At 43.9% G+C, this 27,067-nt stretch overlaps 2 protein-coding genes and 1 pseudogene across 2 annotated transcripts; 1 reads left to right on the forward strand and 2 right to left on the reverse strand.

Annotated features, from left to right (window-relative positions):
• Positions 1-3,665: 3,665 nt before the first annotated feature.
• On the reverse strand, positions 3,666-8,428 carry LOC127031684 (olfactory receptor 6C4-like; annotated as a pseudogene).
• A 4,069-nt stretch (positions 8,429-12,497) lies between these two features.
• On the reverse strand, positions 12,498-15,762 carry LOC127031685 (olfactory receptor 6C75-like). The gene is made up of 2 exons (XM_050918762.1): positions 14,863-15,762; positions 12,498-12,563 (listed from the first exon to the last, which is right to left on the reverse strand). Exons 1-2 carry the CDS (start codon positions 15,760-15,762, stop codon positions 12,498-12,500), a joined length of 966 nt encoding a protein of 321 aa, XP_050774719.1.
• Positions 15,763-26,137: 10,375 nt separating this feature from the next.
• LOC127031877 (olfactory receptor 49-like) lies at positions 26,138-27,067 on the forward strand. The gene has a single exon (XM_050918893.1). It carries the CDS (start codon positions 26,138-26,140, stop codon positions 27,065-27,067), a length of 930 nt encoding a protein of 309 aa, XP_050774850.1.

Here is a 27,067-nt window from a genome sequence, read left to right on the forward strand (position 1 = left end):
CACCCATTCCCAGCTTCTGGCAAACAGAGGCTAGGGATGCCAGCCCTGCCCAGCCTGGCTAATAGCCCTTGATGGACCTATCCTCCACTCACTTATCTATATCCCCTCTTCTCTGTCTCCTATCTATGGTTAACAATCCCAGTCTTTCCAATCTGTTGTCATATGAGAGTTTTGGGATGGGTGGACAAGCACTGTGAACAGTACTTCACAATCCAGATAGGCAGCTCTGGACAGGCCAATCCGCATGGTAGAATCATAGAATATCGAAGTTGGAAGGGACCTCAGGAGGTCATCTACTCCAACGCCCTGCTCAAAGCAGGAGCAATCCCCAGTCAGTTTTTTACCCCAGTTCCCTAAATGGACCCCTCGAGGAATGAATTCACAACCCTGGGTTTAGCAAGCCAATGCTCAAACCACCGAGCTGAAGAAACCTGCATCACTAATTCTGTGTAGAGATTATGCTTTCAGAGCAGAATGTGCAAAATGCAATTATTGGGTCTGTCTACACGCATGGCAGCAGGGAGAGTGCAGACACCATGTGCCCAGCTTGCCTGGGTATTAAGAGCTGTGTAGATGGCGGGACACGGCTTGTGTGAGTAGAAAAGAGTTTCCTATATGCATGAACTCCAAGGTATGTACACGACACAGCTCTCTAGATGCCCAAGTCATGCTCCCACTCTACACTGCTATTTTCCATTGTGTAGTATCTCACTGCCTCCCCACAGCTCTTCACTGGGGCTTACAGCTACGTGTGTAGTGCCTGTACTCTCCATGCCACCATGGCTCTAGCAATAGAGTCATAGCAGATTCTAAGCCTGGAAGGGACCATTATATCACTCAGTCTGGCTCCGTATGTGATGAAAGCCATAGAATTGTTTCCAGTTACTCCTGATTGAGCCCAATAACTTGCATTTGACTAAAGCATCTTCCAGAAAGTCATCCAGCCTTGGTTTCAAGACAACAGGAGATGGAGAATACACCACCACTTTTGATAATTTGTCCCAGTGTTTAATCTCCTTCAGTGTGAAAAGAATTGTGCCCTAGTTCTGATTTGAATTTGTCTGGCTGTAACATGCAGGCAATGGTTCTTCTCATGCCTTTCTCCAGTAGGTGACCAAGCCCTTGTAGTATCTGGTATTTGTTCCCTCTGATGGTACTTGTACACCAGAACCAAGCCATATCAATGCTTCTCAAATGAAGTTTTGCGTGTGTGGACCAGACCTCAGACTAGAACATTTTTCCGAATATCCCATCAGCTTCCTTTGTCACCTTGGGAAAGTGATTCAATCTGTCCGTCCCTGGGGCCAGATCCCCAGCTGGTGTAAATCAGTGCAGCAGCACTGAAGATGCTGGAGTTATGCTGATCTACACCAGAAGAGGGTCACATCATCCTTTGGCAATGGGGTCAAATATCTCAGAAATAGCCTCTCCTCTGGTTCTCATCCAGCCGTGAGGTTTGGTAGGATTCCCAGGTCTATTCCCTGGGCTCCTGGCTAATGATTACAACTCAGCGATGTTCATGTCAATTGTTCCCCTGAGAAGATGGAAGTGATTAGATCCTGTTTTGTGCTGGGTAAGCTAGAGGAACCAGCTTCAGATGAAGGCATGTCATCCTCAGCAGGAAACACCAGTGGCATTTTGTATCTGTAGAGGACAGATTTCTTAAGCACAGGCCATTCGTGACCTTTAGGATCACTGTAGAAGGCTGGATGCTCATTATGTGTTGTTAGCAAGCAGAGTCCAGGGGCACTGCACAGAATAACTAGCATTAGAGAGACTATTCTATTATCCTTACTACACCTCAGCATAAACCAGGAGTGATTCTGTTCGAGTTAGATGGGCTCATGTTCTTACTCACTCCAATGTTCTTCAGTAGTGACTCCACTGAAGTCAATGGGACCTATTCTCCTCTTGCTCACCTGATGTAAATCAGGAGTAACTCCACGGCAGTCAATGGGGCTTATTCTCTCACGCTGTTGTAAATTAGGAGTAACTCCACTGCATTCAGTGTAGCTGATTCCCCCTTCATTCATCCTGATGTAAACCAGTGGTAACACCAAAGGAACCAGCGGAGCTGTAACTCTGTAAGTAATGTAAACGAGCGGCAAATCGGTCTTACTCTCACTTCTAGTTCGCAAGCAGCAACATAAGACTAGGGAGGCTGGAGCAGACCAAGGGCCTATCTAGCAGCATCTTCTGTCTCCAGCTGCGGCTGGAACCAGCTGCTTCAGGTGAGGAGGCAAGCAAGGTAGTTACGGGATATTCTACCCACATGAGACATTTCTTCCTAAAAACAAACAAATCCATAACATTATACAAAATGTTTGACAAAAAAACCACAACCTAATATACATGAAATATTTTCATAATCCCCTCCCAGAATCATTTTAGAAAGGCAATGTTAATAAAACAACCTTTATTTTTTTAAAAAAAAAATTGAGCAGTTCAACTGACCTGCTAGGTGACCTTGGGAAAGTCACTTCCTGCTCTGCCTCAAAGCTTCCCCATCTGGAAAGTGGGGGTGTTGATCCTGACCTCCCTGCTCCTATCCCTAACCCTGATACTGAGCTCCTCTGTACACAGCACTTCCAGAGCTACTGACGAAAAGCACCAGGTACAAGTTAAGCATTAACGTGCGATACTAACGCTGGTGGTGGTGGTGGGGGAGGCATTAAAAAATGTGCTTTGAATAAGCATTTGGGGAATGTTGAAGTTGTTCTGGGAAATGTTTTGAAAGTGACCATTTTTCTTTGTTTGGTTGTTGTTTTTTTAATATACTTTAAAAAAAAATTATTTTTCTTCTGAAAATTATCAAAAGTGTTTTCAGAAAACTAATAATTTCCATAAGGCATTCTATATTGTTTAAGGCCATATCTGTATAAAACCATGAACGTTTTCATTAAAACCAGGCCATTTTAAACAAAAATGTTTTCATTCCATACATTTCAAGTAGCTCTGCTAAATACTAAAGCTGGCTGAAAATGAAAATCTGTATTTTGACAAAAATATTGAGGATTTTGCAGTTCTTTTAGTTGGGTAGAGATTGAAATGGGCCATTTACTGTGAATTTAAAAAAAAATAGTGGTAAATAATTTGTAGTTGAATTTATTTTTTTAAACATGGGCTTTGGTAAACCATTTCAATAAGCAATATATTAAAGAAGGCAGCGCATTGTTCATGGAAAAACAAAACTTTCTCTTTGATGAAAGACTGTTCTTTGACCAGCTGCATGAAATAATGCTGGAGGAGAAAAAGAGATTGTTCAGACATGACGACTGATTTTACATGCAAAATGACAGTGAAGCAGAATGAGATGAATAAGCCACCCAGGATAGAGTAAGGGAAAGGAAGTGGGAGAGAGGCACAGTTCTTAACAAGTCATTAGCATCAATCATTAAAAAAGGTTACGCTGTCACTGACTCCAGCCAGTGATGGACTCTGCGAATGATTCATCCATGTGGGCGTAATATCCATGTGGGGGACAAGCCATTAAGTACACATTCGGTCCTTTCTGGAGAGAGTGTAACCCTGAGTCAAATTCACTCCTGTGATGAGGCTACTTCCCTCTTGGCCCCCTAAGCCCATTGTGAAGCCTGGTGTAAAGTCAATGAGAAGCTGGGTTCTCTGCATTCTTGTGCCTTTGGGTTTTCAGTCTCGATGGCAGCCTAAGGCACTCGGAAAATCTCCTGCCACTGGGATCCTTTGGCTTGGTTGTTCCTCAGAGCGTAGATGGAGGGGTTAAACAGCTGGGTAACCACAGTGTACGGGAAGGACACAATGTCCAAATCCTGCGTGCCCCGCGGAGCTGGTAGGATTTCCCTGAAGATGATCTGCTGGGCAATACTCACAGCCATGGGATGGGCGGACTAGGTGGAAAAGGCCTTTTTTCTGCCTGTGGAGGTTGGGCTGCACATGACAGTGGAGATGATGGTGACCATCAATGGGACATAAATACAGCTGTCACCAAGGCCACTACTTTAGAGATCCCTGTGTCCATGCAGAAAAATTGGAGCAACGGGGCTGCATCACAGTAGAAGTGGTTTATGATGTTGGGGCCACCAAATGGCAAAAGAACAAGAGAACAGTGGTGGGAAGCACCAGTAGGAAACTCACCCGCAAGCGGCCAGGCACTGACTGGAGGCAGACTCTGTTGCTCATGATGGTGATGTAAGGTAGTGGGTTGCAGACAGCCAAACATCTTCCCTTTGAGATGGATACCTACCTGCTATGGGCACTTGGAGAAATTCTGTTCAGGCAACTGAACCAAGCAGAGGATCTCAAATGAGTAGAATAGATAGATAGATGGATAGATAGAGGGGCTGTTATACAGCCCCTCTATCTATCTATCTATCCATCCCCAGATGGATAGATCTATCTATCTATCCATCTGGGGATGGATAGATAGATAGATAGAGGGGCTGAACGGGGATGGATAGATAGATAGATAGAGGGGGTGTATGAAGATAGATAGATAGTGGGGATGTATAGGGATAGATAGATAGATAGATAGATAGATAGATAGATAGATAGATAGATAGATAGATAGATAGATAGATAGAGAGGGGATGTAGAGATAAATAGATAGATAGATAGTCAATGGGATGTGAGGTCTGAACTGCGTAAGTTACAACTGAAAGTGGACTTAGCCACATCTAAATCACAAGGGCCAGAGTTTTAAAGGTACTCAAGGTGCATAACTACTGTTGATTTCAATGAGATGTAGGTGCCTAAATGTCTCTTAAAAACTCTGGTCCTTAGACATTGCAGCACTGAGCAGAACCCACCTAAAGACCTTTACCAGTCTGTGCCTTTATCAGTCTGTGACTCAGTTCCCCATCTATTAAATGGAGATAATGATGTTGCCTTTCCTTCAAAAGGGCACTATGAATATAAATCTATGAATTTTTCTCAGGTGCTCTAATGCTGTTACCTCCATGGATTTGAGAATCTCAGGCTAAATGGATGAATTACTAATGCCATTCTGAGTTGGAGAACTGAGAAACAGAACGGTCGAGTTAGCATCTGGAGAGGAGTCAGTGACCCATCACCCACTGGATTTCAGGGGTTTGGGCCCTTTGCTTCCTTTGATAATTCAAACCAAAGAAACTTAAGCCGAGCCACACAAGGATTCTGAGGCAAAGCTGGGTTCAAAACAGCTCCCCTGACAACCATCCAATTCTCTTAACCCTAAGAACGTCCTTCTGTTTTCACTGATAGAAATACACTAATCCGCATGAGTAATGGCAGGATACTAACCACAGACTGTCAGCACAGAAATTTGTCACTTCCTGGGTATGTAAAATTTGGGCCCTGATCCAGAAGGTGAGATCTGAGCACACTTTAGCTTACTGGGCCCCTAGTGAGCTGGGGTTTAGGTGTCTGGACACCTAGAGTGGGATGGGGTGTGCATGTGAGTTTTGCCTCTGGATCTTTTAAAGCGCCTAAATATCTTTCCAAATGTGGCCCTGAGACGTGATGCTCGAGAATTTCAGAGGAGCCCAAAGGAATCCGGCACGTATTGGATTCCATTGAGATGTGGGCACCTAAGATTTCTTTTGGAAAATCCCAGCTTCAGGGCCAGATTGTTAGGGGCCTTTCTAGGCATAACTTTCTTTTATGTCAATAGGAATTAGACACCTAAATACTTCTTTTAAACTGGGCCTAAGTGACTTGCCAAGGTAAATACGGAAGACGTCAGAGTTGAACAAATGTTGATTACCCCTCCCCCTGACTGAGTCCTTTCCCCAACACCACCCTTCCTCTTTGGAACGGGGGGTTACCTACCAAGGGGGATTTTTATTCTATGGCAGCCCAAAGACCCAATAACAAAAGAGCCAGTGGATCTTGGGATGAATCTGATGGAAGACCCAAAAGAAGGAAATGTATTGCAAAAACCAACATATGCAGTAAGTTTATTGTTTAACCAAACCAAATGTTATAACTTTACCCATGTCCAGACAAAAGAACGTGTTTAGCCTTTGTCCAGGAGAGCAATATTGATGCTGTTGCAGAACATCATCCACTGCTTCCCAAAGGAGAGATTTTTCTATTCTTCCTCTTCTCAGTCATTTTATGAAGAAAGACAAGGATGATTTTCAAAGGGACAAAGGACAATTTGCACCCAATTCCTACTGCTAGTCCCTGGGTATTGAGCACCTGGAGTAAGATTCTGCTTACACACATCAGTGGTAAAACTCTGAATTCAGTGCAGCTGGGCTTTCACCCCCATCTCCTTCTGTACCTTTGAAAATATCCCCTACCAAATCAAGGAGGAAACAAATAACTTCTTCCCATTCCACTTCCAGCATTTCTGTCATAGAAATTGATACTTTTATAGCATTTAAGGGCAGAAAGGCGCATTTGATCATGTAATCTGTTCTCCTGTACAGCACACACCACGGTAGCACACCCAGTCACACCTGTATTGATCACAGTAACTTGTTTGACTGAGGGAAGGTCTACAGCACTTCTTAAATCGATCTAACTTATGTCACTCAGGGGTGTGAAAAGACTCCCCCAGAGTGATGCAAGTTACAGCAACCTAAGCACTGTCCCCCCAGCACTATGTCAGTGGGAGATGATCTCCTGATGACATTGCTGCCGTCTCTTGCAGAGGTGGAGTAATTATGCTGGTGGGAGAGCGCTCTCCTGTCAATACAGAGCATTTTTGCCAGACGTGCAGCTGTGCCGATGTAGTGATTCTAGTGCAGACCTGCCCTAAATCAAAATATCCCAGAAAGGCATGTGGCCAAGACTTGAAAACAGCGAGTGAGAGAGAGAATCCACCACTTCTCGTGGTAGTTTTTTTCAGTGTTAAAGATAAAGGTCTTATTTCTCGTTTGAATTGGTCTGGCTTCAACTTCCAGCCCTTTGTTCCTATTCTGCCTTTCTCCACTAGATTCGGACACACTCTGGCATCTGGGAGTACTTGTATATCATGAACAAGTCAACTCCTAATCTTCCTTGTAATAAATTCCATAGATTGAGTCTCTTGTGTCACATTATAAGGCATCTACCCATTTCTAAGATCTACTCTACAAGGCCTGGATTATCCTTTGTGCAATGTACAATGGCCTGCGACATGGGGTGCTGATCTCCGCTGGGGTCTTTAAGCACTGCTACAACAATACAAGGTGTGGTAAGAAGCGACCAGGGGAGGCTAGTGGAGGCCAGGTAACCTACAGAACAGGATGTGCCCATTTCTTAGCAACTCAGTAGAAGTGATAAGCCAGGACAGGCTTTCCCCAAAAACAAGCACAACTAGACTCCATGAATATCCATTTAATTCTGCTATTGACCGGGCGTCTATACAGTGACCAGAACAGGAGGTGTTGACTGGTTTCCTTTTCCAGAGGAAGTTACCCTGGATACCTTGGTTCCAAAGTGCAGCGTCTTACATTGCACTCAGGACACACGTAAGCCCATTGTAAGGTTGGAACGATATCAAAGATATTCACTTTACTCTTGGATCTTTTGATTTTAATTTTTTCAGGCCCGATTCGGATGCTTAAAACATACCCTGTCACAAGCATCCTTCAGGGCCTGTTTGACTTGTTCGTTCCTGAGAGCACAGATATAGGGATTAAACAGCTGGGTGACCACCATATAAAGAAAGGACACAACATTGTCAAAGTCCCACCCGCCACGCTGACCTGGTCGGATGTACCTGAAAATGAAGCTACTGTACAATATCAGCACAAACCGTGAGGTGGGCGAAGCAGGTGGAAAAAGCCTTTTTCCTGCCCATGGAGGATGGGATGTGCATGACCATGGAGATGATACAGCCATAGGAGTTGATGGTCACCGTCAGCGTGCTGAGCAGCGAAAGTACAACTGTCACCAGGGCCACTACTTCAATGATCCCGGTGTCTGTGCAGGAGAGTTGGAGCAATGGGGCTGTGTCACAGTAGAAGTGATTTATGATGTTGGGGCCACAGAATGGCAAGCGGACAAAGAGAACAGTGGAAGGAAGCACCATGAGGAAACTCACCAGCCAGCAGCCAAGCACTAAGTAGAGGCAGACCCTGTTTCTCATGACAGTGATGTAATGTAGCGGGTTGTAGATAGCCATGTACCGGTCAAAGGACATTACAGCCAGGTGGAAAAACACAGACGAGCCCAGGAAGAAGAAGAAAAATGACTGAAGTAAACAAGTGGGGCGAGAAATGGCTTTTCTCCCTGTCAGGAGGCTGTAGAGGAACCGGGGGATGATGACGAGGGTGAAGCATGTTTCCAAGAAGAAGTTCCTGAGCAAGAAATACATGGGCGTTTGGAGGCGATGGTCCACCAGGGTGATGGTGACAATGATGATGTTTCCCATCAGGATCAAGAGGAAGGTCGCTAATAGAACTAGGAATATGCCGACGTTCAAATGATTGTCGTTGGTAAGTCCCAACAGGATGAATTCCTCCACTGCAGTGCGGTTTGGTATTTATGGTTCACCTTGTAGCAAATGAACAAGATATATTACTGCTTTTTAAAAAAAGCACAAAATGACAGAGTTTTTTGGTTCGTTTTTGTTTTGCAGAACAGATAGGAGAATGAATCAGACAAATACTTTCAATGAGAGTTCAGAAAGTGAGCGAGATGTATGGGGATAGATAGCTCAGTGTTTCTCACTGTATCCCACAGAGCAGAACAAGTGCGTTGCCTGAGGCTTTCTGTTAAAGTGAGGGGCAGCGAAATAGAAAGCAGAGATGACACTTAGGGCACCTCCATTAGGTTCAGTGGTTAACGTCCCCTCCAGGTGAATGGCAGTGATCCACACTTCTCTCTGCAGCCTCAGGCAGATGTAGCTGCATCGCTATATATTGGTTACAAATACAGTGCATGCCCCCATCTTCACGCCTTTCCTCCCTGGAACCCACAGCCTTCTGATTTTGAATACAGGCATAATTTGGATGTCTACATTTTTGATCATTCAGGTCATCTTTTTTATACCATGTTCCAGCAGCTCCAAAAATCTGTGGAGAAGCTCTTCTTGAATTGAGTATGGTTGGGATTAATGCTGTGAAAATGCTGATGCCTGTGCAGAGGTCCTTATGGAGTAGGAGATGTACAGAGATGAGGACACAAATATTTGACGAGAGGAAGAGCTGCTCACCGCATCTCAAAGAGATCCATGTCTCTTTTCAGGTTTGATTCCCCAACCTTCTCTACTCCCAATGTTCTAATCTTTTTAACCATAGTTCTCCATGATTTTTAATCCACAGCACAAGCTGGTCCCCTACCCCTGAGGACTACCCATTTTGGAACAAGATTTATGCAGCTGTGGTTTGTGGGATGTTTTTGGGGTCGGGTTTTGACTTCAGGACATTTGCCATCACTTGTGCCCCAAACTAAAAAAAGTTTAATTTTCTTTTATATATTTCCCTTTAAGAGGATTCCTAGAAGAATATTAACTGCATTCTCCAATGAAGAACTAATCTCGCGCTTTAACCTCAGTTTACCAATACGTTTCTCACCGTCAACATCTGTTTCATCCCTTATCCCAACCAATCTGTTTATCCTACCCACAGAGCTGGGTCACGTTATGCACCAACATTACAAGCTGTTTACGCACAGACTTCATCTCCATCTAGCCCATTGGTGGATCCAATATGGTCCCACAGACAAAACAAAGCAAAACATAAACTATAACAATGATAACAATACCCACCAAGTTCTTAAATTTATTGTCACTCTAAACTCCCTCCCCAGCAGTCGTGCCTCATGCATCCTCGCTCAGACGCTGTGATGTTGGAGACCTCTCGAATACATGGAGCAGGAACTGAAGAAGCTTGCAATCTTGCAGCTACTGAACTGATATGCTCCAAATTAGGTCTGTGGTCCAATAAATCATGGGGACAGACTTCGGTGTTTGCTCCTGTGACAAATAGCCGCTCGTTTTTTAAGAGTTGTGGTGCATGGAATTCTTCTCCTTCACCACTGGCTGTGACCCCTGACCAATTAGCTAATGTGCTTTGCTGAGAAAACACTCCTGATCCTTTCTTCTGAACATTTGGGGACACACTTGTTTGCTTGCTATGGGCAAGCCAATGAACTCCTTCACCATTTGCAGATTCACTCATTTTCATGGCACAACACGGAATGGAGATAGAAAACGTGACTATAGTATCATGCCTTCTGAGAAATTGGCCCAGGTTTATAAAGGTATTTAGGTGTCTATTGGGATTTTCAAAATCACATAGATCTGGGTTTCTCAAACAGAGGTCGCCCTTAGTGTAGGGAAAGCAGCGACCGTATTTGAGAAACCCTGAAACTCACAGATTTGAATGGGTTTTAGTGACCTAGGTGCTTTTGAAAATCCCCATATACCTTTAAAAATCTGGCCCTTAGGATGCAAAATCCCATTGATAGTCAATTGGATTTTGGTTTCCAGATTTTTTAAGATATTTATTTGTTGACACTCAATGGCATTCAAAATCCCTTTTGAAAATGAGATTTAGGCTCTTGAATCAGTTAGGCATTGCAAGGCTGAGCAGCAATACTTAAATACCTGGGTCCAAATGCCTACGTCACTTTTTGAAAATGAAATGTAGACTACTAAAGCAATTAGGCATTGTGACTCTGAGCACAGCAAAACCTGAAAAACTCTTATGAGCTTTCGTTCTTGGCTCTGCTTGTGTTCAGAGAAACAGAACTTTGTACATTCCTTGTAAATAAACAAGATTGAATAAAAGACAATACCAGACTCCATCAATTTCTACTTCCAGCTAGAACAGCCCCAGGGCCCTGAAATTTGAGTAGCTACTCAGATTGAAGTATAAACCTCATTGTCTGTCCATGCAATTTAAGGGTTTGAAGTGTTGCATCCATGTTGGTCCCAGGATATGAGAGCAACAAGGTGGGTGAGGTGATATATTTTATTGGAGCAGCTTCTGTTGGTGAAGGCACAAGGTGAAGTGGCCAGTTAACACCCCTGCAGTCATAGGACAAAAAAGGGGGATTAGTGAACAGATCAGGTAATCGTGAAGTGATCCATCCTCCCATAATGCCACATGTTAGGATAGGCATGTACGGTCCATGGATCTTGAAAGGTGTGTTTCAGGGGGTGCTGATCATTGTAGAAGTAGAGAGATGGCTGCAGGTTTTGCACCTGTCGTTATGGCAAGGTCTGGTGACGCACTGTGGTGCTGTGTTCTGCTCCATGGGGAGCTTACTTCTGATGATGAGCTCAGTCAGATTGAGGGGTTGTAGGAGGGCCAGAAGAGGCAGGGGTTGGGTTAGATTTCTTTCAGGATGTGGCCCCCATCCTGCTTGGGTTGTAACGGTTTAATTGTTTAAAGCCAGCCCTATGGGTTGAGTGTGGGTGTGGTAGGTGACAATTAGGGCTGTGCAGTTAGTTTATTTTCTGTATTTGTCATAAACATACAGCTAAGGGTAGCATAAAATCTCTCCTTTCCCTGTAAAGGGTTAATCCTGCCTTTACCTGTAAAGGGTTAAGAATCTCAGATAACCTGGTTGGCACCTTACCAAAAGGACCAATAAGGGGAGAAGATACTTTCAAGTCTGTGAGGGAAGGTTGTTTGTTTTGTCTCTTTGTGAGTTCTCTCCTGGTCAGCGAGGAACCAGGGCAGGGAAAATACATCTTCTAAAACCATATCTGAACTAAGCATCTGATATTACAGAAATAGCAAGTAATAGCAAGGAAATGCGTTCGGTTATCTTTTGTTTTAGCTTGTAAATTTTCCCTGTGCTAAGAGAGAGGTTTATCCCTGTTTTTGTAACTTTGCCTAGAGGGTAAATCCTCTGTGTTTTGAATCCGAATACCCTGTGAATTATGCTCCACCCTGAGTTTACAGAGGTGCTTCTTTTACTTTTTCTTTATAATAAAGTTCTGTTTTTTACAAATCTGATTGGTTTTAGTGACCTCATAACCCAAGGGTCTGGTCTGTGCTCACCTTGGTTACTCTCAAGCCTTCCCAGGAAAGGGGGTGAAGGAGCTTAGGGGGATATTTTGGAAAACAGGAACTCCAAGTGGTTCTTTTCCTGAATCTTTGTCTAACTCACTTGGTCGTGGCAGCGATACTGTTCCAAGGACAAGGAAGTATTTGTGCCTTGGGGAAGTTTTTAACTTAAGCTGGTAAAATAAGCTAAGGAGGTCTTTCATGCAGGTCCCCACATCTGTACCCTAGAGTTCAGAGTGGGGAGGGAACCCTGACAGTATTGAAATAGGAATTTAGACTCATAAATGCCTAAATCCCATTTGAAAATGAGATTTTGGCTTCTAAATCTGAATTTAAGAAAAGAGTATTTCTCTAATCCCCAAATAAAATTTTCATTAGAATAAACAGTTACTGTTGTAGACTTTAGAACTATTAGCCTCTAAATATGTATATTTAATAATTGGGCCACACCATTTGCAGTGCATACACTCAACTTTATCCTTTTCTCCTGTTTTTTTAAAACTTTTGAATACTTCCTTGTGTTCTGAAACGTATTCTGATGCAGATTTTTGTTTATTTCCCACTTCAGAGTGTCAAATCTTAAAACCGTTATCTGCCAGCAGCTTGAACTGCATACATGGTGGGCATGAGCTTCATCAACACGTTCAGATGCTCATGCACTTCAGTGTCTGTGCGTGCCTGTGTGTTTAGTGTGTGTATCTTCAAAACTAATCCATAGCCTGACTTCAACAGGCAGCTCTGCATATACACACAGACTAATGTATTAGTGTAATACATCTATCTCATACCATGTATTGTATGTCCCCAGTAAAACAAGTTATTTTTATATATTTGAAGGATACAAAAGTAAGGTGAAAATCAGAAAAAAGCTGAATAATACTTTTTGTAAAACATGGGAGTTTTTTGGTAAAAATCAGTTTAAACTGAAAAGGAAGGGGCTTACATGTAATACAGAGAGTCACTTTATAATGAATTCTACAATGATTTTTCTCTTAATTACATGAGCAGTCCACAGATCCAGACAAAGGTAATAAATGGTATCACCCAAGAGTTCTGCAGGAATTAAATGTGAAATTGCACAACTACTAACTGCAGTCTGTAACCTATCATTTAAATCTGCTTCTGTACCAGATGACTCGGGGAGAGCTAATGTGATGTCAATCTTTAAAATGAGCTCCAGAAGTGATCCCGGCAATTACAGGTCTGTAAGCCTGACTTCAGTACCGGGCAAACTGGTTGAAATGATAATAAAGAACAATATTGCCAGATATATAGATGAACATAATTTGTTGAGGAAGAGTCAACATGGTTTTAGTAAAGGGAAATCATGCCTCACCAATCTACTAGAATTCTTTGAGGGGGTCAACAAGCATGTGGACAAGGGGGATCCAGTGGGTATAGTGTACTTAGATTTTCAGAAAGCCTTTGACAAGGTCCCTCAGCAAAGGCACTTAAGCAAAGTAAGCTGTCATGGGATAAGAGAGAAGGTCCTCTCATGGACTGGTAACTGGTCAAAAGATCGGAAACAAAGGGTAGGAATAAATGATCAGTTTTCAGAATGTAGAGAGGTAAATACTGGGGTCCCCCAAGGGTCTGTTCTGGGACCAGTCCTCTTCAATATATTCATAAATGATCTGGAAAAAGGAGTAAATAGTGAGATGGCAAAATTTACAGATGTTACAAACTTACTAAAGATAGCTAAGACCCAGGCAGACTGCGAAGAGCTAAAAAGGATCTCTCAAAACTGGGCAACAAAATGGCAGATGAAGTTTAATGTTGATAAATGCAAAGTAATGCAGGCTGGAGAGCATAATCCCAATTATACATATAAAATGATGGGATCTAAAATAGCTGTTTCCACTCAAGAAAGATCTTGGAGTCATTGTGGATCGTTCTCTGAAAACATCCATTCAATGTGCAGTGGCAGTCAAAAAAGCGAACAGAATGCTGGGAATAATTAAGATAGATAATAGGACAGAAAATATCATGTTACCTCTCTATCAATCCATGGTACACCCATATCTTGAATATAGCGTGCAGATGTGGTCGCCCCAGCTCAAAAAAGATCTATTGGAATTGGAAAAGGTTCAGAAAAGGGTAACAAAAATGAGTAGGGGTATGGAATGGCTTCCGTATGAGGAGAGATTAATAAGACTGGGGCTTTTCAGCTTGGAAAAGAGATGGCTAAGGGAGGATATGACAGATGTCTATAAAATAATGACTGGTGTGGAGAACGTAGATAAGGAAGTCTTGTTTACTACTTCTCAAAACATAAGAACTAGGGGTCGCTAAATGAAGTTAATAGGCAGAAGGTTTAAAACAAACAAAAGGAAGTATTTTTTCACACAACACACAGTCAACCTGTGGAACTCCTTGCCAGAGGTTGTTGTGAAGGCCAAGACTGTAACAGGGTTAAAAAAAGAACTAGATAAGTTCATGGAGGATAGGCCCATCAATGGCTATTATCCAGGATGGGCAGGAATGGTGTCCCTGGCCTCTGCTTGCCACAAGCTTGGAATGGGTGACAGGGGATGGATCACTGAATGATTCCCTGTTCTGTTCATTCCCTCTGGGGCACCTGGCACTGGCCACTATCGTTAGGTTACTGGGCTAGATGGACCTTTGGTCTGACCCAGTATTAGTGTTCTTATGTTCTTATGTTAGAAACAAAACCAGGTTTGCTCTCTGAAGGGCAAAGACTTTGCATTATTTGAAAAGCACTGTGCAAAGGCAAAGTCCAAGGCCTCAGTAATAGAGGGCCATAGTCTGAAACCTTTCCTCCTATTCCGGACGTCCTCACTCAACATAATTTGAATTGAGTATGTACCTTTATTAGATAGATAGATCAGATCAGATGATAGATCAGATCAATCCATTGATCATTGTTTACATTTGTCACCTCATGTCACATCTTTGGATCCTTAGAAAATGCCGTGCTCTGGCTGAGTGTGTCCCTCAAGGCCTCTTTCACCTGTTTGTTCCTCAGGCTGTAGATGAAGGGGTTGAGCAGAGGGGACACAACGTTGTTAAGAACAGCCACAGCTCTGCTCAGGTCCAGCCTGCTGCTCCATGTGGGTGTGACATACATGAAAATGCAGCTGCCGTAGGTGATGGAGATCATGGTGATGTGAGAGGTGCAGGTGGAGAAAGCTTTCTGCCTCTCGGCCATGGAGGGGATGCGCATCACCACGGAGATGATCTTGAAATAGGAGAAGATAGTGACAGCTAAAGTGTCCAGTATGCTGCCTGTGGCCAAGAGGAAAGACAGGAGTCCTAGGAGCCGGGTGTCTGTGCAGGCAAGTTTAAGCAATACAGCACTGTCACAGAAGAAATGGTTAATGATGTTGGGGCCAGAGAATGGCAACTGGAACAACAGAACAAGCGGGACGATCACATACCCAAAACTAATAAGCCAGGAGGCCAGCACCAGCCAGTCACAGAAGTGACTGGTCATGATAGATGTGTAGTGCAGGGGGTTACAGATGGCCACGAACCTATCGAAGGACATGGCTGCCAGCAGGCAAAACTCAGCAGTGCCCACAGTGAGATAAAATAAACATTGTGCAAAGCACCCAGCCACAGATATGGACTGGCTGCCCGATGCCACATTGAACAAAACTTTTGGGATGGACGCTGAGGTGAAGCCGATCTCCAAAAGCGAGAAGTTCCTGAGGAAAAAATACATGGGCGTCTGGAGGTGCTGGCTGACTAGAGTGATGGAGATAATGAGAATATTTCCTGCTATGGTCAAGATGTAGGTGATAAGTAACAAAATGAAGAGCAGGATCTGCAGCCAGCGAACATCTGTGAAGCCCAGAAGGATAAACTCTGTCACTGCAGTTTGGTTCTCCATGGTGGCTGCTCGCTTATCCTGGTATTTGAACAAAGATACAAATTTCATGTGATGTATGATATCTAGCAATGGATCATCTAGTGAACTAGTCTCAAAAGTAATAAATTCTACTAACACAACAACAAACTTTCCATGCCTGGTCTTAGATCTGTGAAACCCGTATCATGCAATGAAACTGAGCATAGAGATTGCATGCAGTGATGGATACCAGTGGCAAATGCATGACTCTATTTCCAGTTCCCATTTATTTATTTTCAATCCCCATGATTATTTTTCCTCTCTCACTGGTACGGCAGTTCCTTGAGACCAATTGGCTAAGGAGCACTACGGCATCTCTGGGGATACTAGGGCAGGGTCTTTATGGCACCACTTTTCTCTCTGAAAAGAAAGCAAACAGGGAGAACTGAAGGGGAAAATTCCATCTCAATTGTTTGTTTCCTTTTTCTTACCCCCAGAAAATGTCTTTTTTCATTAAATGGAAATTGACTTGAAATACGGAACATTGTGGGTTTTCATTAAAGCTTAACGTTGAAAATTAGTCATATATTACAAACTGAAATTTACATTTAAAAAGAAAGATCTAGCGGAGCTGAAAAAAACTGGGGCAGGGAATGCAGAGGTGGGTAAATTGTGCGTTTGGGGCTTTCAGTGAAAGTCCAAAGCATTTCTATGAATGTTTTTGACAAAATAAAAATCATTGTCATCTGGTAGGGTTTTTTTAGGGAGTAAAAGTGACTTCCCATCCAGGCTCCATTGCCTCTGTGAGGCAGGGCTCATTTTCATGAGGCAGACTGTGACAAATTTACACCAGCTAAGTAGAACTTTGCTCCATGACCAGTCTCCTGGGCTAAATTGTGATTTGGACAATGAAGCCCTACAGAGAAGTCAGGTGATCCCTCCCACCCATGTGCCAAATGCATGGACTTTGGGAGTGAGATTGCAGAACTCAGCTGTCCTTTCGAGGGTGTTGTAATACAGGCCCACTGAAATCAATAGGTCCACCTGCAGAGTAAGACACTACTCATTGCAACTGAGGCTGGCTCATTCATGGCCCATGCAAGTATTGTTGTTAATAATGGTTATTACTGGTATGAATTAGTTTTGTGGCAGAGCACACAGGCATCTGGTCGGAGGTCAGAGCCTCACTATGAAGACATAGTCAATTCATGTGGAAGTTATCGTGGACTTCACTAAACTAGCCGTGCAGTAGCCAGGGGCGGCTCTAGGTATTTTGCTGCCCCAAGCACGGCAGGCAGGCTGCCTTCAGCAGCTTGCCTGCGGGAGGTCCGCCAGTCCCAAGGATTGGGAGTCAGCCTGCGGGAGGTCTGCCGAAGCTGCAGGACCAGCGGACCCTCTGCAGGCATGCCGCCGAAGGCAACCTGCCTGCCGCCCTCGTGGCGACCGGCAGAGCTCCCACCGTGGCTTGCCACCCCAGGCACACGCTTGGCGTGCTGGTGCCTGGAGCCACCCCTGGCAGTAGCAGCAGTTGCACTGAAAAAGAACCTCCATTTCTAAAGCCATGTATGATTAACTATTCTATTTTCTTCCCCAATATATTCCAACGTGTTGGTTCTCTGTACTAGAAGCAGGAGTGGTAGACTTCAATTGTTAGCATTTTAATAATCAAATACTTTTTTCTATATACATCAACTTACATTTTCACAGTTGCAAGAAATAGGGGTGTGTGCGAAGCAATAAGAGCAACAAAGACAACAATTACACTGCTCTACAGCCAAAATGCTTCTGAAATAAATGTAGTCCAACTTTACTAATTCTGGGTCACTGAGAACGAAAATGATGCTTAAAATTGTTGATTGGCTCTAGTTTTCAAGATATGCTATTGGGTCTGTATATACGACCCTTGACTTGGGAATGGCGGAGGATAAGTGAGTTATAAAGGGAAGGGATCTCAATTTAAACCAGAAATGACTAAAATACGTCTTTGACTGGATCTATGAATAAATCTGTGACTGGGTTTGGACAGTACTTGCTTTTTAGAAAAACAATGAATGATGCAATCCGAAGCTGGTATTGTGTCATACATGATATGAATTGCATCATGTTATTCCTAGAAGTCATGGATGATGCAATCATAACAAAGCTTACATCACTCTGCTGAACAAATTGCCCTATATCAGCTCTAGAAATCATACAGTGTGGTGCTCTCTTATTTGTCAGTGTTTGATTTTGCAAAGGGACACATTTCTGTTTAGCCAAAGTGAGCAGAGATGCCTCGTACTTGTGTGAACAGTGCAGATAACTTCTGCTATGTTTGTGGTGAAGTGACTTTTGCATCACAAAAGAGCAGTGCTTAACTATGGTTAAGAAAGCCTATCACCTTTATTTTGGCTGCAAAATTGGAGATCAGGACGAGAGGTGGGCCCCACACATATGCTGCAACTCTTGTGCAACAAATCTTCGCCAGTGGTTGAACAGGAAAAGGAAATCTATGCCTTTTGCAGTGCCAATGATTTGGAGAGAGCCAACAGATCATACAAGCAATTGTTACTTCTGCATGGTGCCTCCAGTTGGGAAAGGTGTGTCAAAGAAGAAAAAGTGGACTGTGCATTATCCAAACATTCCATCAGCTATACGCCCAGTACCCCACGGAGAAGGACTGCCGGTTCCTGATGCACCAGAATCCTTCTCACTTGAGTCAGACGAGGAAGAGGAAGAGGATGAAACTTCTGGTCCTGAACCATCTATGTCACAGGACCCACATTTTCTCCCATCCTCCTCCTCTGAACCACACCTCATAACACAAGGTGAACTGAGTGACCTTGTCAGGGATTTGGAACTACCCAAGAGTAAGGCAGAGCTGTTGGGCTCCAGACTACAGCAGTGGAATCTCCTGGCAGGCTATCAGGACAAATGGAGCCCATCAATGCTTGCAGACTATTGCTGGACAGTGACAAGAGATGCTCCATTGAATGAATACAAGAGACAAGCCAAGAAGCGCCGAGTAGACACTGAATAGGACTAAACTATGTACATAATAATTTTTTGCCTTTTGTTTCATAATAAATTTTAGTTATATAACCCTTTTGCTGATTTTTAAAGTGTTACATAAACAGGACAGATGAAATCGTATCATGTAAAGCAACCATAAACACATGAAAAGACCTAGGTGTACAATTTATGATTAAAACTTTACTATCTACACAATATACATAGACATAAAATGTAAAAACTTAAATATCTTAGAAACAGTAGCCAATCAGTTGTTTTAATTGTCATATTTGAATTCAGCACATCAAAATACATAATAAATAGCACATTTTATCTCTGAAGCAGACGACTTCTCAAAAATTGTAGACCAGTGTTATTTAATGACATTAGGCGTTGAGATTTAAAAGATCAAGATTTGCAACCATTAAAACACAAATTGTTCACATTAAATGTCAAAGTGTACAAAGTCAATATCTGTAAATCAAACTCGAACCAATTCTCAAGCAGATTTTTCTTATTTTTCCCAGAGGTAAATTTTGATTATTGTCAATGGAAATACTTCTTTGTCGGTTTGTGTGTGTAGGATGGAAATGACGTTTATTGTCATTTACAGAGGTAGAAGTAATCCCGCCCAAGCCTAATTCCAAGGTCATAGTTTTGTGATATGAATAGTCTTGGCTCTGTATAAATAATATAATTTGCTTTAATATTTTAAGGAAGTAGCTCTTAACCATGTACGCAGGGGTATGCAGAGCTCTTCCAGGAGGTACATCAGCTCATCTAGACATTTGCCTAGTTTTACAACAGGCTACATAAAAAAGCACAATCAAAGTAAGTACAAACTAAAATTTCATACAGACAGTAACTTCTTTATACGTCTCTACACTGAAATGTAAGTACAATATTTATATTCCAATGGATTTTATAATTATATGGTAAAAATGAAGAAGTAAGCAATTTTTCAGTAATGTGCTGTGACACTTTTGTATTTTTATGTCTGATTTTGCAAGCAAGTAGTTTTTAAGAGGAGTTGTGACTTGCCTCATTTGGCCCACTGAGCCGCTAGGGGGTGGTGGGTAGTTACTGTCCCACTGGCCGGTCTGCATCACGCCGTCTGTCACTAGGGAATTGGTGGAGGGAGGGACGCCAGCAAAGGTCTATAGCGCCCCTCAGACAGGCGAGTGCCGGCAAGAGTCTTCAACAAGCCCCTCAGGCCTGGCAGTGTGAGCAAGAGTCTCCAAAGTGCCCCTCAGGCAGGGGAGCGACGGCAAGAGTCTCTAGCGTGCCCCTTGGGCAGGGGAGCAACGGCAAGAGTTTCTAACTCGCTCCTCGGGCAGGCGAGCGCCGGCGAGGGTCTCTAGCTCACCCATCAGGCCAGGGAGCAATGGCAAGAGTCTCTAGCGTGCCCCTTGGGCAGGGGAGCGCCAGAAAGAGTCTCCAGCACATCCCTCAGGCAGGCGAGCGCCGGTGAGGTTCTCAAGTGCACCCCTCAGGCCATGGAGCAATGGCGAGAGTCTCAAACGCACTCCTCGGGCAGGCGAGTGCCGGCAAGGGTCTATAACATGCCCCCTCAGGCCAGGGGGCACCGGCAAGGGTCTCTAGCTCTATCGGGATTTTGTTACCCGAGGCAGGTTGGCCGGGGTAGGGGAACACAGGCCCACTCAACTCCACTGCATTCCAGCCCAGGGCTCTGACAGTGGCGGGGTGAGAGTCCCACCACTGGGTCAGCGGGGTCCCTCCACAGCACGCTGACCAAACAGACCCACTGCTCTGTCCAGTTCTGTCCTGGGCTCCTTCCTACCTGGTCCCTCAAACGAGTCCCTCAGGCTCCTCCAGCTCCTCCGGGTACTCGGCTGCTGGCACCTCCAGATCCCCCTCCCCCTCAGGCTCCTCCAGCTCCTCCAGGTACTCAGCAGTGGGCAGCCCTGGTAGCCCCTGGACTTCCTCCAGATCAGGTTTCTCCAGGTCCAGGGCCTCCCCTGGCCCAGCAGCAGGGTCTGCATCTGCATCTGCCTCTCTCCCTGGTGCTGCCCTGACTGGGCTAAGGGCCCTGCCCTTTATACTTCCTGTTCCACCCCTCCCCTTCCGCGGCGTGGAGTAAGCTTGGTCTGGCCCCGCGCCCTCCGGCTGAGAGAGTGGCTCTTTGCCCTCAGGTTTGGGGGGAAGCCACCCTGGCTCCCTACAGAGGTGAAACTTGGGGTAGGCAAGACAAATCCGACACCTGAGGGGACTACAGTAGTCTGGAAAGGTTGAAAACCACTGTTTTAAGGTGTTTCCTGAACAGCAGTGGCAGTAAATTTGTGCATCCTGTATTGTATTTAACTGTATGTGTACAATACTTTGGTAATTTTATACCATTCACAGAATGTGAGGATCTCATTAATAAAAAAAAAGCAAATTTTTATGGTTGTGCTTAGAGCCCCCAACCAAGTTCAGGGCCCATGGTGATGTGAAAATACACACCAAGTGGCAATTCTTGTCCTGAACACCTTAAAATCTCAACAGACAGAAGAGACATATTACCATCGTCATTCTACCAGCAGGGGAATGAGGCACTGAGAGATGCAGGGACTTCCCGGTTGTCACACAAGGATTCCATGGCAGAACAAAGAATTAAGCCCGACTTTGTCTACTCTTAGGCCGACATCTGAGGCACAAGCACATCCTTCCTCTCCAAAGCACATGGACATTATGCAACAATCCCAATGCATCTTTGCAGTCACCTTTGGTCACCAGCATTCATTACATTTCCCCTTCCTTAATGCAAACTGTCACAGACTCAGGGTCACTGTACCTGTATCCCTCTCCCTGGTCCACTCCTGGAATGTCCAGTCAGGTCTCCAGCCATCACCTGTCACTGAGCAAGGACCTTTGTGCCAGGCCTTTCTAACTGTGGGTATTAAGGAATGAACAACGCCCTGCTATACATGGGGGACCCCCCACAAGACACCCCACCTAATGCACACTGCCTAGGTGTTGCTTTCTAATCAAGGGCTCCGAACAATGAACTGCAAACAGTGACAGGTACCTCCTGGTGCTTTCTAAGCCAGCACATTTATTCTTAACGTAACGGTATTACAGAAAAAAACAGATAAAAACAATAACCATTCCTAGATGTACGGTAGCTATACCCAGTGACTGCACCTTAGACATACCCAGTGTGGCCACGCTCACTTTAGTTTTAGTAGAGTGACTGAAGTCGATTGACTCAAATGTAACTCTAACATTTTGGAAACAAGGAGTGTGTCAGCCTAAACAGCAGTACAGAAGCATGTGCCCCCAAATGAAATTAATAGGCAGCAGGTTAAAAATAAATAAAAGGAAGTATTTCTTCACACAACATACAGTTAACCTGTGGAACTCCTTGTCAGAAGATGTTGTGAAGGCCAAGACCATAACAGGGTTCAAAAAAGAACTAGATAAGTTCATGGAGGATAGGTCCATCAATGGCTATTAGCCAGAATGGGCAAGAATGGTGTCACTAGCCTCTGTTTGTCAGAAGCTGGGAATGAGCAACAGAGGATGGATCACTTGATGGTTACCTGTTCTGTTCATTTCCTCTGGGACACCAGGCACTGGCCACTGTCAGAAGACAGGATAGTGGGGTAGATGGACCTTTGGTCTGATCCAGTATGGCCATTCTTATGTTTTTATGTTCTTATCATGTGAGCACAGAAAAAAGATTGCAGCCATTCCAAGACACTCAATCCCTACTACAATGAACCAGCTGCAGGTTACTGGTGGGTGTAATTAACTTAATGTGGCAATGAGCAACTGATTGTACTTCAATTATGTACATCGAGAATGTACCTGACAATATTTCAGTCAAGGAAGGTTAGGTTTAATTTTCTCATTAATGGCACAGATCGTATTTACCCTGTATAAAAGCCTGAATTAAAGAGATCAGATTTCAGACTGATGTTTGATGAATTATGGAATTAACCTGGATTCTGTTTGCCAGAAGCTGGGAATGGGCGAACAGGGGATGGATCACTTGATGATCACCTGTTCTGTTCACTCCCTCTGGGGCACCTGGCATTGGCCACTGTAGGGAGAGAGGATACTGGGCTAGATGGACCTTTGGTCTGACCCCGTAGGGCCATGCCTATATTCTTGTGTTCTTATCTGACATGCATTTCCTCCTCAAGCTAGCTCACCCTTCCCTTGGGAGTTCTTGGGGGACCATCTTTGTCTAGGTGGGCAGGGTCACTTCTGCCTGCCCCCCACACTTGCAGCAACTTCCCTCAGTTGAAGTTGGTGAAAAATGGCAGAACAGCATGAGTGAGTCATGCCACTTCTGCCCTTTCATCACCATCCTGTCTCTCATTCAGGTGACTCACCAGCCAGCCTCATCAGGGAACACAGGATCCTACCAGGGCGACTTCAGTTTCTCTGCTGACAAGCCAGTACCTCTGGGCAGGGGCCAGCCTTCTGCCTAGAATGAATACATTTCAATGGACAACCACCATGGTAGAAGAGTTCATTCTCTTGGGCCTGGCCAATGACCAGTCATTTAAATATCTTCCTATTCATGGTTCTCTTAATTGCCGCCTTCTTGATCCAATCAGGAAACACCAAGGCCATCTCCTCCATCTCCCTGTAGCAATTCTCTGTCTTGCCAAGAATAATGAGTGAGTTGGCACATGGAGACACAGAACCCATTGGCTTCTCCCTGGGGAATGAAGAAACATAACATCAACCTACTCTTTTCTAAAACTTTTAGAAGGGAGCAGAAGAGTGTCTCTACAATGTTGTCAGCAAAGTTCATTAGCTAATTGGCCTCAGGGGTCCCAGCCAAAGATGAGGGCTAAGAATACCAGACATGACAACTATTATAAATGAGAACACAAAAGGGAGGGGCTGTTTAATATAGCCCAGGTTTATCCTCATGATCTGTTACACAGAATGTCATAGATATACAGGGTCAAATGGGAGCATCTTGATTCAGCAGCTGCAGGATTTCTGTGACAATTGCAGGTGTTTCTAAGGTCTCCATAGTCAGAGTCTGAGTGAGGATGAACAGAACAGGATGGCTGCTGTGGGATTATAAAGCAATCTCGATTTGAAGAGCCTGGTAGTTATTATTATTGTGTTATTCTGTGGTCCGAGATCGAGGCCCCTCTTTAGGATCCCAGTCCCATTGTGCTAGGCAAAGAAGGGAGCTCTCCCGAAAATATTCACTCTGTGTAGCATGAGTCGGAAATAAATGGATGTGATCAACAGCATAGCTGGGAGATAAGCGTGTAGAAAATAACGACAGATGTGATGAGCAGAGGTGACACAACAGCTGCCATTCTTCAGTGTCTCCTGGTGATTGCGGCCTTTGGTGAGACCTGAGGATGGATTTGAAGGTGCACAATGTGGTGATTTTGGAGATCTTTGCAGGTATGAATCTTCGAGGTTTGCAAGTAGACACAATGCCGCTATCATTACTTCAGGGATCCCTGTTATGGGATCCATTTAATGTGGGAACTATCAGATTTGTTTCATCATGGTGGTGAAGTTATGACAAGTGTCTTTGCAAAAAATTCTGCTATCCCTAGCTGCAAATCCAAGCAAATGGATGAGATGGCTTACTGCAAAATGGGAATCTCTGAGAAATAAGAGACCTTCTTGCTCTGTGTATTCAAACTCCCAGAGAAATACTGTTGAAAAAGTAGAGCTTTTGAGAAAAGAAATGTTTGGAGAGGTGCTTGGAACCCAATCTGCAAAGACACAGAGCTTTTCTTCCTGTTCTGTTTATGATGACGAGAGCAGCCGTCTCTGCAGACGAATGTTTGTGTCCTTACTCTCCGTTTTCCAACTCTGTAAGTACTGCTCCATATCCACCAGCATCTTAACATTGTCTGAGAGCCCTCTGGAGACAGTATTAGGCTCTCAATTGACTTTGAAGACCATTGGATCAGGTCCCAGCTGGGTAATGTGATTGATTTAAAATTTAGCCATTCAAGCTATGCTTCTATTCAATAGGAGGGGAGTCCGGTGTCTATGTGGAAAGGGAATGAAACCAGAGTTTAAGAAGGAAAATCCTTCCTAATTTGTAACCAATATGTTGTGTTAGAGCAATTTCCAGCTGAATCTGCAGGCAGCCAGAAGCAGAGCTTCTCGAATAACATACAAATAGAGGCGGATAACAGAATTAATTCCAGTCAGAGTGGATTCATGGACGTAACCTGAGAGATTAGTTTCATGTCATTACATGATTGTTTGATGATGGTAATAATGCTGATGCAATATGTTTAGATGTCTGTAAGGCATTTGATGTGATACAGAGCCATAGAAATGCCGGGTTGAAAGGGAACTTGAGAGCTCACCTTTTCCATCCCTCCTGTGCTGAGGCAGGACCTCGGCTGTATTCTAACCCTTTCATCATTGCTGTTGCAGTCTTCTGGACCCTCTCCAATTCGCCCACAACTTTCTGTAAGTGTGGACTACACAACTGGACAGTACACTCCAGCTGAGCTCTCACCAGTATTGGGTCACTCACCTCATGGGTCTTACATACAACAGTCCTGTTAACACACCCCAGTATGCTATTGGCCTTTTCCCAACAGCATCGCATTGTGACACAGATTCCATTTGTGAAGGAAAATAACCCCAAGGTCCTTTCCAGCAGTGCTACCTACTTGCCAGCTAGTTCCAGTTTGTAGCTGCGCATTTGATATTTTTCTTGCTAAGTCTAGTACTTTGCACTCGTTGGCTATTACTTAAAACCCTGTTATCCGCTAGGTGTTTACAACTCGATTGTTTAATAATTTGTTCTGGTATCTTTCCAGGTATCAAAGTTAGGCTGTTGGGTCTATAATTCCCAAGATACCCTTTGTTTCCTCTTTTTTAAGGCAGGTACTATATTTTATTTGATTTTTTATATTCTGATTAAGAAACTAGAATGATACACAATTAATATGGTGCAAACTGAAGAGATTTAGAACACGTCTAACTGAACAGTGGATTCTATATGGGCAATCATCCTTGAGCATGGGTGTTTTTAGAGGAGTCCCACAGGGATCGGTTCTTGGCTCAGTACTTTTAAATTTTTATCAATGACCTGGAAGAAAACAAAAACCAAACTTTCACAGAAAGGAAATATAACCTTTGGAACAACTTTCCAAGCCTTGTGGTGGATTTTCCATCACTGGAAATTTTAAAACCAATATTAGATTTTCTTTTATGTTGGATGTTTATTTAATTCAGAGACATTCCTTGGTCTATTCTACATAAGAAGTCAGAATAGATGATCATACTGGTGTCTTCTGTCCTTAAAAATCTATGATAAATAGTGGTAAAACGTATGACTTTTTCAAAGAAATTATTAAAGAGATTAGTTCTATTTATGTGTAGAATTTCCCTGCGGGCGTTCTCGCCTTACTGGCCTATCGGTGCTGGTTTTAACATGGTTTAATTTTTCTTTAAAGATGAGTGAAGAATGAAGAACAAGACCAGGGTGGTGGAATTCATCATTGTGGGATTGTCCAACGACCACCATGTCAACATTATCCTGTTTGTGGTTCTATCAGTTGTCTTCTTCTTGACTGTGATGGGTAACATTGCTGTTGTCACCGTCTCCTTGGTGGATCATCGCCTCCAATGGCCCATGTATTTGTTCCTCAGGAACTTCTCCCTCTTGGAAATCTGCTTCAGCTTAGTCATCATGCCCAGGTTCCTCTACAGCCTTCTGACAGAGAGAAAATCTATTTCCCTCCCTGGTTGTTTCCTTCAGTTGTTGTTGTTCTTTGTCCTGGGATCCTGTATATTTTTCCATGTGGGTATGATGTCCTTTGACCGCTACATGGCTATCTGCCATCCCTTGCGTTACGGCACCATCATGAATGGCAGGGTCTGCTTCCAGTTAGTGCTGGGCTGCTGGGTGATGAGTTTACTTATAATGTTTCCCCCAGCTTTTATGGCCATCCTGGTGCCATTCTGTGGCCCAAATGTCATAAACCACTTCTATTGCGACACAGCCGCATTGCTCCAACTCTCCTGCATAGACACGGGACACATTGAGGTAATGCTCTTGCTTTCAACTTCACTTCTCATACTTGGAAATTTCACAGTCACTATCATTTCGTATGGCTGTATCGTCTCCACTATCATTCGCATCCCATCCACCACAGGAAGGAAAAAGGCCTTTTCCACCTGCTCTGCTCATCTCCTGGTTGTTCTGATATTGTATAGTAGCTCCATCTTCAGGTATGTTCGAAGAAGTCAGCGGGGAGCGCAAGAATTTGACAAATTTGTGGCCTTTTTCTTCTCTGTGGTGGCCCAACTCTTTAACCCCTACATCTATGCTCTCCGCAATGAACAGGTCAAACAGGCCCTGAAGGACATCTGTGGCGGAGCATTTTCTAAGTGA

This window comes from Gopherus flavomarginatus, chromosome 11 (genome assembly GCF_025201925.1).
Source record: "Gopherus flavomarginatus isolate rGopFla2 chromosome 11, rGopFla2.mat.asm, whole genome shotgun sequence".
Classification (NCBI taxonomy): Eukaryota; Metazoa; Chordata; order Testudines; family Testudinidae; genus Gopherus; species Gopherus flavomarginatus.